Consider the following 14,524-nt stretch of genomic DNA (forward strand, 5'->3'; position numbering starts at 1 on the left):
CCCACCCCGAGGGAGCTGCTTGGGGTCAGCCCAGTGGGATTTCCAGGGGGGGGCTCAACGTGGGGAGGTTCTCACTCCTGCAGGGCTGGTTTTGAACACATTTTCTCCCCAAAGCTCCAGCCATCTCAGGCTATTTCAAGCCCATCTTCATATCCCACCCTCGGCTTTTGCTGCAGAGGGGATGCCTCAAGCCTTTGTTACTAACCTACCACCTGCTCCTCCTCTCCTTCCCTCCCCATCACTCCATGGAATTTGGGGTTACCTCTTCCAGCAGAACATGACAACCCGGATCCACTTGCACTGCCAAGGCAAATCCCATCCCACCGTGCCAGGGATGGGCAACAGCCTTACTGGGGTGGTGGGTTTGAATTCCAGACACGGCTGAGCCATCCCAGTCCCCAGGCTCCAGAGGGTGACAGCCCCGTGGGGACTTTGGAGCTCTCCCTTCTCCCCAAGCGCCTGGATCCCGGAGAGATCCCTGCAGACAAGCAACGCCATCTCGGAGGGCTGGGAGCCAAAGCAGCTGGAAAATGCAGCCGGGTTTTGCAAACTTCAGCGTTTTCTCTGCCAAAAGGGAGCTTGTCCCTGCGCCAGCTCTGCTGCCCGGGCAGGAGGCACCCCATTATTTCTACTTTGCCCTGTAAATCACCCCAACCCCGAATGCAGGTCCCATACAAGCATGCACGGTCCCCACAGAATCTGGGTGCCTCAGGCTCCCCCCACGCCCAGGGAAGTCCCTGGTTGGAACCAGCGACAGAGATGACAGGGGAAACTGAGGTGGGGTGCAGCGAAGCAGATTTGGTGTCCATGCAAGTGGCCAGCTCAGAAACCAGCCCAAAGGACTTGGGGGGGGGGGGGGGGGGGGGGGCGTGTGTGTGTGTCCCCCATAACCCACCTTCTGCCTGACCACGCTGCCAGGGACCACAGAGCACAGTTTACAAGCTGCTGGTGCCCTCTAAAGGGAGAAGAAAAAGGGAAAAAAAGCCCCAGTCACAGCAGGACAGACGCCCTGCTGCAGGACAGGTATCTTCTTTGGAAACTAGAAATGGATTGGGAGGGGGTGGGTCCTTCCATCACCCCAACAACTGGGTCTCCCCCCTCGCTCTGGCCCTGCCCGCGAGATGCTCGGGCTGCAGAACAACAGGACCTGATCATCAAAAGCCCGATGAGCACAGGAAAGCTGCAGAAGCCCTGAGAGAGGCTTTAAGGGTATAAACCTGAGGTGGTTTTCGTTTTCTTCTTGTCCTAAGGAGAGTTGTACAGCTCCCAAGGGCCAAAAATCCCGCCACGTGCTTCATCAGGATTGTGTTATCCCTCAGCTCACCAAGACTGCCAGCCCATCTGCTGCTGCAGCCCCAAAGCCCTGTGCAACGGGGGAAACACCAGAAAACGGGGCTGTTTGCTGGATCTGCCCCACTTGGGAAGAGGGAGGGGAGATGAAGCCACCCTCCTGGGCTGATGGGGAGCAGATACCACGGGTGCAAGAGCTCTGGGGAGGGGGCATGGACTAAACACACCGATAATTCACCCTAATTCTCCAGCTGCAAGAGGGAAGGTCTGTGCAAGGTGACGCTGCAAAAGGGTTTTCACCTTCCCCTACCTTCAACATTTCCTATTAGAGACATCCAGAAACGTGGCAAGGATTGTCTGCGCTGCTGGGCGGGTTCAGGTGCTCACATGCCGAAAATATCTCCATTTCTCTTTGCATTAAAGGGCTACTGAAACAGGGTCACCAGAACTGGCTGTTCAAAATATCTCCTGGAAAGGCCAAGGCGTTCTTGATGCCTTCACGAGAGTGCTGGGGAGGTGGAGGGAGAAGGAGCCAGGAGAGCGACTGGAACAGCTCTTGCCTCCGTTACACTGGACGCAAGAGTTGCCAGCATGGTTTAGAGCTTGGAAACCCCCCCCTTGATGTCCTCGGGAAGGTTTCTTCACCGTGGGATTCCTTTGCATCTGTTTTCATTTGCTTTCCTGGACTTAAACCCTGCAGGGTGTATTCAGGCAACCTCCTTCTCCCTGCCTGCAGGTCAGTCCTGCCAGGCACCGGATCCACATACCACGGCGCAGCACTTGGGGACGGGCTAGGCAATGACAAAGCATGTCCCAGGCTAAAAATAGACCCTGCGTCGGGTATTTGTGGTAAAATCACCTCCTCTGCCAGCTCCCTGCCAGGCAGCCCTTCCTGGGGGGACGTGGTGATGGACGTGGTTTGGTAACCCTTGGGCTCTGTGTCTTCTGCCACCACGGTTCATGGACTGGGGAGAAGAGGGAGAGGTTTCCCCATGATGGGGAGCCACCTTGTAGGGTTTGGTGCTTGGACCGTGCCGTGCATGAATTAAAGACCAGGGGGGGTTTCTCTGTGTGCCGGCGTGGCTGGAAGGATGAGTTCAGCTTGGAAGTCTTGGCCAGATCAAAGAAAATAAAGAGAGTTTTATTTGCAGCACCAGCTTTGATGTGCAGGGGAGCTCCAGGGAGCTTCAAGGACAGGGTTGTGGAGCTCGTCCAGCATCTTCAGGGAGGGGGCTGGTGATGCTGAGGGGCCCAGGCTGGTGGTGAGGAGCTGCAGAGGAGTCTCACAAGAGTGTGAAAAGGCAATCAAAAGGCAAAAAAAGTCCTCACTTGGCATCTAAAATGTTACACTCTGAGTTGGCTGCAGTCCGGAGCCATTAGAGAAGGAGGATTTGGTCTCCTCCACCCCGGCGGGGAGCTGTGAGTTGGGGAGAGCATGTTGGGGTGCTCCATGAACCCCAGCAGCCCCCCCAGAGACAGCTCCTAGGAGGGGGTTGAGGGCCGAGATCCCCACAGCCCCCCCCTGTGTCACGCAGGTGGGTGGGCAGATGCCCCGTCCCCACTCCTGCAGCATCTCTCCGCGTTGCCTAAAGGGATCTGTCTCTCGGGATCGGGTCCTGGACCTGCAAGGGGTGACCCCTGGGAGCTGCTGACCTCCACCCAGCCTGGATCTCCACGCTAAAGCTCTCAAACCTCTTGTTTAATTCAGGGATCCATCGTATCATACAGCACCCAGCCAAGAACCTCCCTGGGACACCTCAGCAGCCACACCAGGCTCACCATGCAAAGCTCTTCCAGGGAGACAAATGAAATTTGGTGGAAATGATGCTATTAATGAATTGTGTCTTATAGTTCAAATAAAGAGCGGTTTCTTGCTGTTTGGCCTTTGCACCACCGACTTTCTTCTTTGTGGCTGCTGCCCTCATCCTCCCCCACCCTGTAAATGCTGCGTGGTTGATCTTGGCCAAGGAACAAGCCCTAAAAAGCATGCACAAGTCTGTCTCACCGTGAATGATGACCTGACAGGAGTTTAAAGTGATTTTAGTAATGCACGAAAATACATGAGGACTTTCCTCGGTGTGTTAAACCCGAGCTTTTGAAGTGCTGCAGTAGTTAGCCCCCATCAGCTTGCCTAACTGGATGAAAAGTGCTGGCTGGGGAGCGATGAGGAGATAAGTTTAAAAGGGTTATTTCACTTCAGATGTCAGCAAGTGGGGGGGAAAAAGTCAATAAAAAGCTACCAAAAAAAAAAATCCCAAAACATCTCTGGGTTTCCAAAATAGCTGCTACAAAGAGCCCCTCGCTGCCGGGGTGCTTTTTTTTGGTTTGTACCAGGCACGGGAGTCAGACAGGAGGCTGGTGAGGGACCAGCTGAGTAGGAACGAGTCCGGGGATGTGGCTGGGGTGGAAGTGGGGCGAGGAGGTGAGGCTGCTCCCGTCCCCCGTAAGGCAGCAGCGCCGGGGCTGAGCTGGACCCCCCTGCCTCTGCCCTCCCTCCCAGCAGCTCCCAGGTGGTGCAGGAGATGGAGTTATGCCTGTAATGGTGCAGAAGAGGGGCCAGGACCCCTTCTGCAGCCCCGTGGGCAAAGGGCCCAGGCTGACACCCTTACAAGGGGGCTCACCGGTAGCCCAGAGGTGCCAGACCCCTCAGGGATGGGTGGTATGCAGGGGCAGAGCCCCCGCCATCACCCTCAGTGCCATGCCGCCCACTTCCAAAATAACAGGAGAAAATAAGGCTTCTCAAATAAATAAAGCAGGGCTAAGGCTGTGTGCTGCCCCTTGCTCACACTGGGACACTGTCCTACCGACCCTGGCATGGCTTAACCCTTCCTAATACACTCTCCAGGGACCATGAGCCCTCCCAAAGGGTGGAGGAATTTAAGCTCCTCTTCCTCCCGGCAAAGCACACCCGCTCCAGACTCACTGTCCTTGTAGCCAGTCATCCTGAGAGCAGTTTTCTTCCAGCAATTTCACTGGTAGCTTCTTGAAACCGCGTCAAATTCTTCTGCGTGCAGCATCTCCTGCGGTGTAGGTTTACCCCGCTGGGTTTGCTCTGTGGTAACCTCCTGTGGTCCTGTTCAGTTCTTCTGAGGGATGAGACAGTGGACAACCGACCCCACCAACCCTCTGCCCTGGCCCCTCCATCCTCTTTTCCAGGCTGATGGGCTCTGCCTTGCATGGCTGTTTCTTTTGTGGATGCCACGTGGACCTCCAGCTGCTCCGATGCCCTTCCCTGAACCCTCTCCTGCTCCAGCATCTCACCCTCTCCCTCTCCACCATCTCCTGGAAGCAGGATGGTCGCCCCCCGCCCAGGCAGCAGGGAAGGCAACCCCCCCTTTAGCTCCCAGTACCGCCTGCTCTGCTTCCTTCTCTTCTCTTAATTATTCCTGCTCTCTGATTTGCTTTTTTGACCCCTGCCAGCCACCCACCCGTTGCAAACCCATCCCTCAGCCTTGTCTTCATCACCCTGCGTGATTTTGTGCTGTCCACAGGCTCATCACCCCATCTGAGGTCACTGGTGACTACGCTGAAGTCCATGTGCTCTTCCCCACCATTTCAAAGCTTCAGAAGTTGTCCCAGAAGAGGTGAGAAGGCTCTGGGTGACTCCTCCACCCCGGACCGGGACAGAGCTGCATTCCCACACCCCGGTGGGCAGGGGCAGAGAGGGGGAATTTTACCTGCCGGGCAGTGACCCCCATCAAACAACGTGAATCCCTTGCCTGTCCCCAATCTCTCTTCAGCTCACTGAGCATCCCGAAGGGCAGGAGGAGCTGCGTGGTGGGCAACTTCCCCCTCTCCTTGCAGGCCAGGGCAAAAGAGCATCCCTGCTGCATGCAGGCAGGTCCCCTTGGCACCCAAAGCCCGAGACAGCAAGAAGCTCCCTCTCCTTTATTTTCCAGTTGCTTTTCTCCCAGCTGGAAAACCAGGTTTCCACCAAGGGCATCGCTTAGGCTCGATACTCGAAAAAGCTGTCTCGGACCTCTCTCTCCTGGGAGGTGACCCTCTTCCCCGAGGGGAAGGTCTGGTAAGTCCGCAGGTTGACGGGTGACGCTCGCAGCAATTGCCGGCAGATGTTGGCGCTGAGCGGTGGGCTGGGGAGGGGCAGAGCAGCAAGGATGGTCACGGAGGTGCAGGCAGGGGTGCAGGCAGGGCTCAGCCGTAGGGGTGTGCTCCGAGGGCACCCACAGCCCCCCCCCCCCGCACTGTTCACCCCCGCAGAGCTGCCAAAGCGGGCGAGTTTGCAGCGCTGGCCCCCCAGGAGAGCGCGTTCAATCTGACTTTGCACTGGGTTGATGCAACCCCTGGCCTCCAGGCCACACGTTTTAATTAACACGCAGAGGCAGCTCTGCCTGTTGGCATTCCCCCGGGGTGGATTCAGTCACACCCGAAGCGCCCTGGGGATGGGGAAGTGTTTGAAGGGATAGAGGGGAAAATACAGATTACTTTCAAGGCCACCACTGCTTGTTCCCCTTTGGGAACATGTTACCTGTCCCTCCAGGAGCTGGTGAAAGTTGAATCATTTCTCTGGGCGTGGGTCAGGGAGCAGCAAGGACCCCAGCAACAAGGAGCCGGGGTGTGTAGCAGCAAATCAGGGTCAGGATCGGGTCTGGAGACACTGACCCGGGGCAGACAGAGCCCAAGGGCCCCTCAATGGTGAGGTGGGTCTGAGGTCAAGCGCAGCCCCAGGTCTAGATTGGAGTGGGGGAGCCTCAAGCCCAGATCCAGCTGTGGCACAGCTGCAAAGGCGAGGGCTGGTGGTACATCTGCAGCTTCACAGCAGGTCCCAAAGGAAAGGAGGTGCTGGCCACCGCCTCCAGCTCTGCTCACAACAGCTCTTATCAGCGCCAGGGCTGACCTTGGCCTCTGCCAGCTAAACTCTGGGAAGGGGGATGAGCCCTTTGCCCCAACAGTGTCTGTTTTACTCCATCCACTTCCAGCTATCCTCCTCATCCCAGACATTTCTCCACCTTGTCGTGGGTGAAGGACATCCTCCTCGACTCCTGTTTGTTTTGGCTGGGCAGCAAAGGGTTGATAAGATCTCAGCCAGCCTAGATAGCCACAGCACACAGCCAGGACAAAGTGCCCCATGCCCATCAATTAATCTCTCATTTTAAGCAGCTTCTCTGAGTTCCACACACAAAATTTTGCAGGTTCCGGGGCTTCCAGGGCTGGCCAACCTCCCAGCACACAGCACCACCATGACTGCCCATCCTGCAGCAAGGAGGGTCCAACCACCTCCTGGGCTGTGCAAGAGTGAGTGGCCAGTGAGGAGGAGGGGGCACCCAGTGCCCCCAGTTGGTGTCTGCAGTGCTGTGACCGGTCTGAGGGTCCCCTGTGCAAGGAAGTCACGGGCATACTGCAGCAAGGGCCACCGAGAGGGGCCGGGGCACATGATGTGGACCCCACTTGGTGTTCTGCAACCAGCTCTGGGGTCCCCAGTGCAGGAAAGACCTGGAGCTGCTCGAGCGGGGCCAGAGGAGGCCACGGAGATGCTGGGGGGGCTGGAGCAGCTCCCCTGGGGGGCCGGGCTGAGAGAGTTGGGGGGTTCAGCCTGGAGAAGAGAAGGCTCCGGGGGGACCCTGAGAGTGGCCTCCCAGGGCTTAAAGGGGGGACAGGGGAGGTGGGGGGGGACTCTGGGTCAGGGGGTGGGGATGGGACGAGGGGGGATGGTTTTGCACTGAAAAAGGGCAGATTTAGGTGAGATCTAAGGCAGAAATTGTTCCCTGTGTGGGGGGTGAGGCGCTGGCCCAGGGTGCCCAGAGCAGCTGTGGGTGCCCCCTCCCTGGAAGGGTTCAAGGCCAGGTTGGACGGGGCTGGGAGCCCCCTGGGCTGGGGGAAGGGGGCCCTGCCCAGGTCAGGGGGGGGCACTGGGGGGGCTTTAAGGTCCCTTCCCACCCAAACCGGTCTGTGAGTCGATGTGCAAAGAGAGGCAGAGAGTTGGGTTGTTCAGCCTCAAGAGGAGAAGGAAAAGGGGGATCTTATTAAAGATTAAAGGGGGATCTTAAAGGGAGATCTCTGCTACCTAAGAGCAGGTAGCAGAGAAGAGAGGATCTAGAGGATGTAGAGATGTAGTAGGCTGAAGAATGCACCTTGAATTTCGAGGTGCAGAGTGATAGGAGTGGCAATGGACACAAGTTTCAACATGGGCAGATCCAGCCAGCTATACGGAAAATATATGAAGATATTTTACCCGAAGCCCCCTGAAGATGGCTGGAGGTTTGGTGTTTTTTTTTTTGTTTTTTTTTTGTTTTTTTTTTTCTGGATTTTACACTCGTGTAGAGCCACAGCAATATAGCACTAGAGGGCACCCACGTATTTCTGCTGGCGTCTGGCTCCGGCTGCCTCCCACCGCAGCTCAGCCCCCGGTCCTGGGCTGGCAGTGCTGCGGGTGCATTTTCAGCCCCTTTTGGGTCGGGTGTAATCACCCCAGGAGGCCAGTGTTGTGCTCAGAGCTCAAGGCAAGAGGGAATTTCGGATGCCAGCTGTAACCCGCCTTAGTTGAGAGCTATAGACTGGCCCTTGGAGGGTTGAGCAGGGCGGTGGGGGCTGTCAGGGCCGTGGGTGTCCATCCGAAAGGGTGGTGGGGCACCGTGCTGGGCTGTGCCTACCTCCAACGTACCCATCGTGCTTGCAGTGCTGGAGAGGAACACCCAGCTACCTAATCCACGTTTTAGCAGTGCTACATCTGCTCCTATCCACCTTTCTGCCCTAGAGATGCTGACAAACTCCCTCCCACGGTCCAGTTTCTGCAGCATCTGCTCGGACACCCCCCCCCCCCCCCCCCCAGGAGGAGAAGCTCCCCGGTGTCTCTCTCAGCGAGGTGTTTGGGGTGTTTGGGGGGGGGTTGCTGCTCAATCCCCCTGTGCATGCCAGCACGGTGCTGGGGGCACAGCTGCCACCACCTTTCAACAAGGAGCTTAAATGGAGCCTTCAACCACCACTTCAGCATCAGTACGTCGCCGCACGCGGGGGGGCTCTGCGGTTTATTCCCCTTGCTGCAGGGCTGCCACGTGCAGACCAGCAGCAAAAAAACCAGCGTGGGGGAGAAGATGGTTTATATCTAACATAACCACAGCGCTCCCCCGCGCTCCTGCTCGGCAGCTCCGCCCGGGGATACGCCGGACGCCCTCGGATGCGCCAGCAAAAGGATTTCATTCGGGGCGACGCCAGATATTTTGGTGCGGCGCCCGTGCTGCTCTGACACCAGTGGCTCGGGGAGGAGATCTGTAAGAGCTCTCAGTGCCCCCGCCGTGGCCGGTGGCGTAGAAGCTGTGAAGCTGGGCCGGCGGGCGTGCTGAGCAGAGCTTCGCAGGATCTAGCGAACCAAACCCTCCCGGGAGAGGCACCGAGGGCTGGATGAGGACCAACACCGACGCGCTGCCCTCCGGGGTGGCTGCTCCGCCTTTCTGAGCCTCTGCTCCATCAGCCAGGGCAGGAGGGATGAGGAATACCCAGAAGCTTCACTCACTGATGTCTCTTTTTCCATGAATGCCTATTTGAGCCATAACAAAAGGGGGTGTGTGTGTGTGTGTGGATTTTTTGCCTTTCAGTTTTTATGACCTCCTCCCCTCTCCAGGACCCCGTATTGAGGAGGTACCTGGTCAGTGGAGGACTGGCCCCACCAGTTGGGAGGAGAGGAGCCCCAGCACTGCCCATGCCCAGCCCAGCCTGGCTATGGGGAGACAGCAGGTAGCTATGGGATGGGTTTGGGGTTCCTGCATAAATTTATGGCCATGGTGACTTGGAGATCTGTTTGTGATGGCTTGGGTGGCCACCAGAGAACCGGGTCTTTGCCCAGATCATATGTTCGGTGGCTAAAGCCATGCCTTTTCCAGTGGCCACTTTGGTATAATGTTCAAGTAAAACAGCTGCAGCCCCCAGGTGTCCTCTGCCACGCTGGTGGTGGGAAAGGTCCCAGGGAGCAGCAGACGCTGTGAGATATCTCACAGCAATGAGGAAGGGAGGAGACAGGACACAGAGACCCCAGGGTGCTGCTCCAGTTTTTGCGAGAGCTTGGAAATAAATAAATAGCCAGGATTTCAAACACATAGCCAGGAGGATGCTCGCTTTAAAAAAACAACCAACCAACCAAACTAACAAACAAACAACCCTGGGATTTCTAAGTTGGGAAAAAAGCCTCGAATCCTGGCATGCTGCCTGCCAATTCTTTCAGGTTAATCTGGTTTCTTCCAAGGATGAAAGGTTTGGGTGAAGAAGAGAAGGAGGATCAGGTGTGGGGCTGACCCTCCCCCAGACCTCTCCAGTTTCATCCCACTAGCCCAAACCCTGGGAATTGGGTGCCACCATGTCCTAGGGACTGTCCAGAGGGACGTCTTCACTCACAGGTCGAGCGGGTGAGGATATCTCTCCTTCTCCTTCGAGGGCAGCACAAAATAAGGAACGAGGTGCCGCGTCCCGCTCTTGTCCCGGTAAAACTCGCGGTGCTGCTGGGTCAGCTGCAGGTAAAAACCAACGTCGAGGCGTTCCGGCTGAGTTCAGTGCTCCACAGGCGTGTTTGCCCCAGGGTTTTGCAGGGGTTACTATCGCAAAGCCCGTGGCAATCACCTGCCCCCTCTAACCGTGCAGAAAAGCCGGTCACAGCCCTGCTCCTAAATTGCCCCGGACTCAGACACACGCGTGACGCCTGGGATTATCCCCCCACCCTCTCCTCCCCTCCCAGGGCTTGTTTCGGTTTTACGAGCACCCAAACACGCCAAATTTGGCTCCTCACCTCATCAAACCTGTTCAGCTCCTGGGATCGGCCGCCGTCCAGGCTGTGCAGGGTGTGCGGGGGGGCGCGGGGGCACGGGTCCTGGCCCGCTGCTTGGCACGCTGTCACGGGCTGGGGACCCTGGGGGTACCTCATGGTGGCGTTCCCACGGGTGTTCCCGAAGGAAAACCCTGGTTTGGGGGATGTAGCTTCAATACCTGCGGGGGGAAATGTGGTCAGCAAGGGCCACGCTGGGGCTTTCGGGGAGCAGAGAGAGCTCCCTCCTCCTCCCCTTCTCTACAAAACACCCGCGGGAGCCAGCACCTGGGTTTAAATAATCCCATTTCAGCAAAAAACCCCACATCTGATGCACAGCACTTCAGCTGAGGATAAACTGCTGCTCAGGGGACCCTGGTGATGGAGGGAAGGGTGGATTCGCGATCCAGGACACGTTCAGTTTTCATTTTTCTTTTTAAGCCCCCTTCCTTGCATTCCAGAGGTGCCCCAGGCAGGGAGCCGCTGCCGGCAGAGCGGGGTTCACCCCATCCCCGGCTGGTCATGCCCCCAAGGGGTGGAAACGGGGGGCAGTCGGTCCCTTTCCTGGCAGAAAATCAGCAGCAAAAAGGAGGATGAGTGAGACCCCTCTATTCCAAGCGCGCAGACCCACAGCATCCAGGAAAGGCCAGCGTGTGTTTTGGCCAGCTGCCTCTCGGTGGCCTCACGCCCCCCAAACCGTGGGGATTCAGGCTGAGGACGTGGCACCAAACTCGACTCATTCCCACTGGGCAGCTCGCGGGGGGCTCAGGGCTAGATGGGGAGGTGCTGCAGAGCATCTCGAGGGACCAGTCCTCCACCCCACCATGCTGCCTCCCACAAAACCACCAGGAGCCTCTCGTAGTCAGGGAACAGCCCCACGGATGCCCCATTTCCAAAACCTGGGGCAGGGAATTCATCAGGACACGGCGCTGGCTGGCCCTGAGAGCAGGGGAGGGCTGCACAGACGCATTTCTACCACTTCATCCGCCCCCCCAAAGACATCATTTGGCTGTTCCCTTAGCTCCCTCCGAGCTGGAAATCCAGTTATCACTAATAATGAGTGGTAAAAAAATAAACCGCATTCACCCCTTCAGCCACCTCAGAGAGCTCACAGAACTCCCCGTGCGCTCCTAAAATGTGGCAATATGTCATTATTGTCCCCCCAGCTTCTCGTGAGCAATCTGCTTTCCTGCAAAGCCCGGCGTGCCAAGACGCTGCCGCATTTCACAGGAGTCAGTGGAAACTGCTTCTTCTCGCCGAGCAAACTCACCCAAGGCGCGTTGGAGTTAATTCTGCTGCAGTCTGAGAGGCTCTGCTTATAACCTGACACCAGCGTTTCAGCTGCCGCAGGAGACCTTGGCCCTGAGCGCAGAGCTGTATCAGTCTGCAAAAGCCGGGAGAAGAAAAGGAATGATCTAAAGGAAAAAGGAGGAAACGCAACCCTTTCGCCTTGCTGCCAGGGCAGAGGAAACAGAGCTGCTGAAGGCAGGAGATAATTGAAGGCGAAAATCAATGACAAACTACTTAGTGCCTCCCCTGGTCAATGAGACCCTGGGGCTTGCCGAGTCCTGTGCCTTGTGCCCCCCCTCCCCAGGGAGGCTGCAGAGGTTGTTTTTGAAGTTCATGTGGATAAAACCACCGCGCTGCTGCCTGTCCCTGGGGGGACTGGGCTTGGTGGCCCCAGCAGCTCCCCGTGCTGAGCCCAGTCCCTGCCCGGTCCCGCTGCAGGGGCAGCGCTAACGCCCAGCAGACACCCCAGGTAGGAGCACAGGTTCATTTGTCTGCCAGACAGCAAGATCCCAATTAACATTCCGGGACAAATACAGCAACAAAACCCCCCAGCTTTCCCAGGAATGTCCATTATACGTGAGTTTTTTCTGCCTGGCCCTGCTCAATTCCCATGATGTAGCTTGAACGTAGAGGATGAGAGCGGTGCCAGCTTGTTCCCTCGGCTCAGCTCTGGTTTAACAGCCAAATAATGAGCATTTTTGTTGTTTGAGCTTCCTGAGACACACAGCAGGTGGAGTGCAGCCGGTGACAGTGCTGTTCACCTCTACTGGTATTAACCAAATCCAGAGCAAAGCAGGAAATAAAGATCATTTGATACGTAAGTACCTTGTTGCTTGCCACTCGCCCTTGTGCTGGGAATAGTTGTGTGAGCAGGTTACAGGTGCTAAAAAACGCAGGATGCGCTTTAAGTAGCCACAGAGCCAGGCGGGTGCCCAGCCTGCAGCCCAGGGCAGGCATAAAAATCAAAATATATATATCTTCTACAAATATAGCTCTGCCTGTAGAGGAGAAATGGACTCCAGCAGCTCGGAGAGCAGCAGCGAGAGGGATGGGGGACAGGCACACAGGTAACCCCCCAAGAAAGGAGCCCTCCTGGGTGCAGGGGACACGCAGCCTTGGCACCCGGGCTGGCTTTATACCAGGGGAAAGCTGCTGGGGACAGGGCAAGGGCTGCCAGGGTCAGGGGCATCCCCCAGCAGTTTGGACCAGCCCTGGCTGCAGCAAGAGTCTTTGCTTACACGAAACAAAAGGAGACATGAAAGAAAACAAGAGGCGGGGATCAAAAATGGTGTGATGATGGGAAGGGGCTGGGGAAGCTGCGTCACCCGAGGGGGCAGGGGGAAGATGAGCTGGAACTTGGTGTGGCTCGCTTGGGCAAGAGACTTTTGGGGTTGATGAGGGAGAGGAAAAGCCCCCAAAGTCCTTCCAGGAGCAAGCGGGTGTCTGAGCAGGGTGCACTTGAGAAGCCCGGCTCTCTCAAAGGCCGCATGCATTATTCACCTGTCCTCGTGTGATATGCATGAGGAGGTGAGAAAATCCGCTGCTCGGGCCCTCTGCACCCGCCGATAAAAGAGACAAGCCCTGAGCCATGTAAAACAGCCCGAGGAGAGGTGAAGACGTGGGGTTGCGAGGGCAGAGCAGTCGGGAGGTGGAGTCCCTGCCGTGCCCGGCTCTTACGGCCCGTGTCAAGCAGAGTCTTGTAACAGGGAGGGCGTGGGGTGGATGGGGCAGGCTGAGGGACCTGTGAAGGGTGCAGGGGTTTTGGGGTGGGGTGCAGGACCCATGGAAGGTGCAGGGATTTTGGGTTAGGGTGCAGGACCTGTGAAGGATGCAGGGTTTTGGGGTGGGGTGCAGGACCTGTGAAGGGTGCAGAGATTTTGGGGTGGGGTGCAGGACCTGTGAAGGGTGCAGAGATTTTGGGGTGGGGTGCAGGACCTGTGAAGGGTGCAGAGATTTTGGGGTGGGGTGCAGGACCTGTGAAGGGTGCAGAGATTTTGGGGTGGGGTGCAGGCCCCATGGAGGATGCATAGTACATAGGGCAGGGTTCAGGACCCGTGAAAGGTGCAGGGTTTTGGGGTGAGATGCAGGACCTGTGAAGGGTGCAGGGTTTTGGGGTGAGATGCAGGACCTGTGAAGGGTGCAGGGTTTTGGGGTGGGGTGCAGGACCTGTGAAGGGTGCAGGGTTTTGGGGTGGGGTGCAGGGCCCATGAAGGATGCAGAGTACATAGGGAAGGGTGCAGGACCCATGAAGGGTGCAGGGGTTTGGGGTGGGGTGCAGGACCCATGAAGGGTGCAGGGGTTTGGGGTGGGGTGCAGGACCTGTGAAGGGTGCAGGGTTTTGGTGTAGGATGCAGGACCCATGAATGGTGCAGGGATTTTGGGGCAGGATGCAGGCCCCATGAAGGGTGCAGGGTCCATAGGGCAGGGTGCAGGCCCCATGAAGGGTGCAGGGTTTTGGGGTGGGATGCAGGACCCGTGAAGGGTGCAGGGTCCATAGGGCAGGGTATGGGGCCCCGGGGTGCAGGTCTGGCTGTGCTCAGCCCCTACCCGCTGCCAGCCGTGTCCCGGCTGCCGAGGGTCCCTGTGCTGCAGCTGCCCCCAGATCCTGTTTGCTTCTGCCTGGCCCAGTAGCATCACAAATGCCATCACTTGGCAACAGTGGGAGCCCAGCACCACCCCTGGATCCCCCTGCACCACCCCTGGATCCCCCTGCACCACCCCTGGATCCCCCTGCACCACCCCCGGATCCCCCAGCACCACCCCCGGATCCCCCAGCACCACCCCTGGATCCCCCCTGCACCACCCCTGGATCCCTCAGCACCACCCCCGATCCCCCTGCACCACCCCCGGATCCCCCAGCACCACCCCCGGATCCCCCAGCACCACCCCCGGATCCCCCTGCACCACCCCCGGATCCCCCAGCACCACCCCCGGATCCCCCAGCACCACCCCTGGATCCCCCTGCACCACCCCTGGATCCCCCAGCACCACCCCCGGATCCCCCAGCACCACCCCTGGATCCCCCTGCACCACCCCCGGATCCCCCAGCACCACCCCTGGATCCCCCTGCACCACCCCCGGATCCCCCAGCACCACCCCCGGATCCCCCTGCACCACCCCCGGATCCCCCAGCACCACCCCCGGATCCCCCTGCACCACCCCCGGATCCCCCTGCACCACCCCCGGATCCCCCTGCAC

The 14,524-nt window shown here is 58.1% G+C and overlaps 1 protein-coding gene across 1 annotated transcript; it reads right to left on the minus strand.

Annotated features, from left to right (window-relative positions):
* Nucleotides 1-5,236: 5,236 nt before the first annotated feature.
* Nucleotides 5,237-11,391, minus strand: FAM166C (family with sequence similarity 166 member C). Its single transcript, XM_032996715.2, has 4 exons — nucleotides 11,307-11,391; nucleotides 10,022-10,218; nucleotides 9,634-9,746; nucleotides 5,237-5,381 (listed from the first exon to the last, which is right to left on the minus strand). The coding sequence occupies exons 2-4, from the start codon at nucleotides 10,154-10,156 to the stop codon at nucleotides 5,237-5,239; spliced, it is 393 nt and encodes a 130-aa protein (XP_032852606.1). The 5' UTR covers nucleotides 10,157-10,218; nucleotides 11,307-11,391.
* Between the last annotated feature and the right edge of the window lie 3,133 nt (nucleotides 11,392-14,524).

Source organism: Tyto alba, unplaced genomic scaffold (genome assembly GCF_018691265.1).
Source record: "Tyto alba isolate M040663 unplaced genomic scaffold, T.alba_DEE_v4.0 Super-Scaffold_40, whole genome shotgun sequence".
NCBI lineage: Eukaryota > Metazoa > Chordata > Aves > Strigiformes > Tytonidae > Tyto > Tyto alba.

Coding starts and splice junctions, on each gene's coding strand:
- FAM166C (XM_032996715.2), bottom strand. CDS start 10,156: ATGAGGTACCCCCAGGGTCCCCAGCCCGTGACAGCGTGCCAAGCAGCG. Junction 9,747..10,021: donor AGCTGAACAGGTTTGATGAG/GTGAGGAGCCAA, acceptor TTTTACCTGCAG/CTGACCCAGCAGCACCGCGA. Junction 5,382..9,633: donor TATCCTCACCCGCTCGACCT/GTGAGTGAAGAC, acceptor GCCCCTCCCCAG/CCCACCGCTCAGCGCCAACA.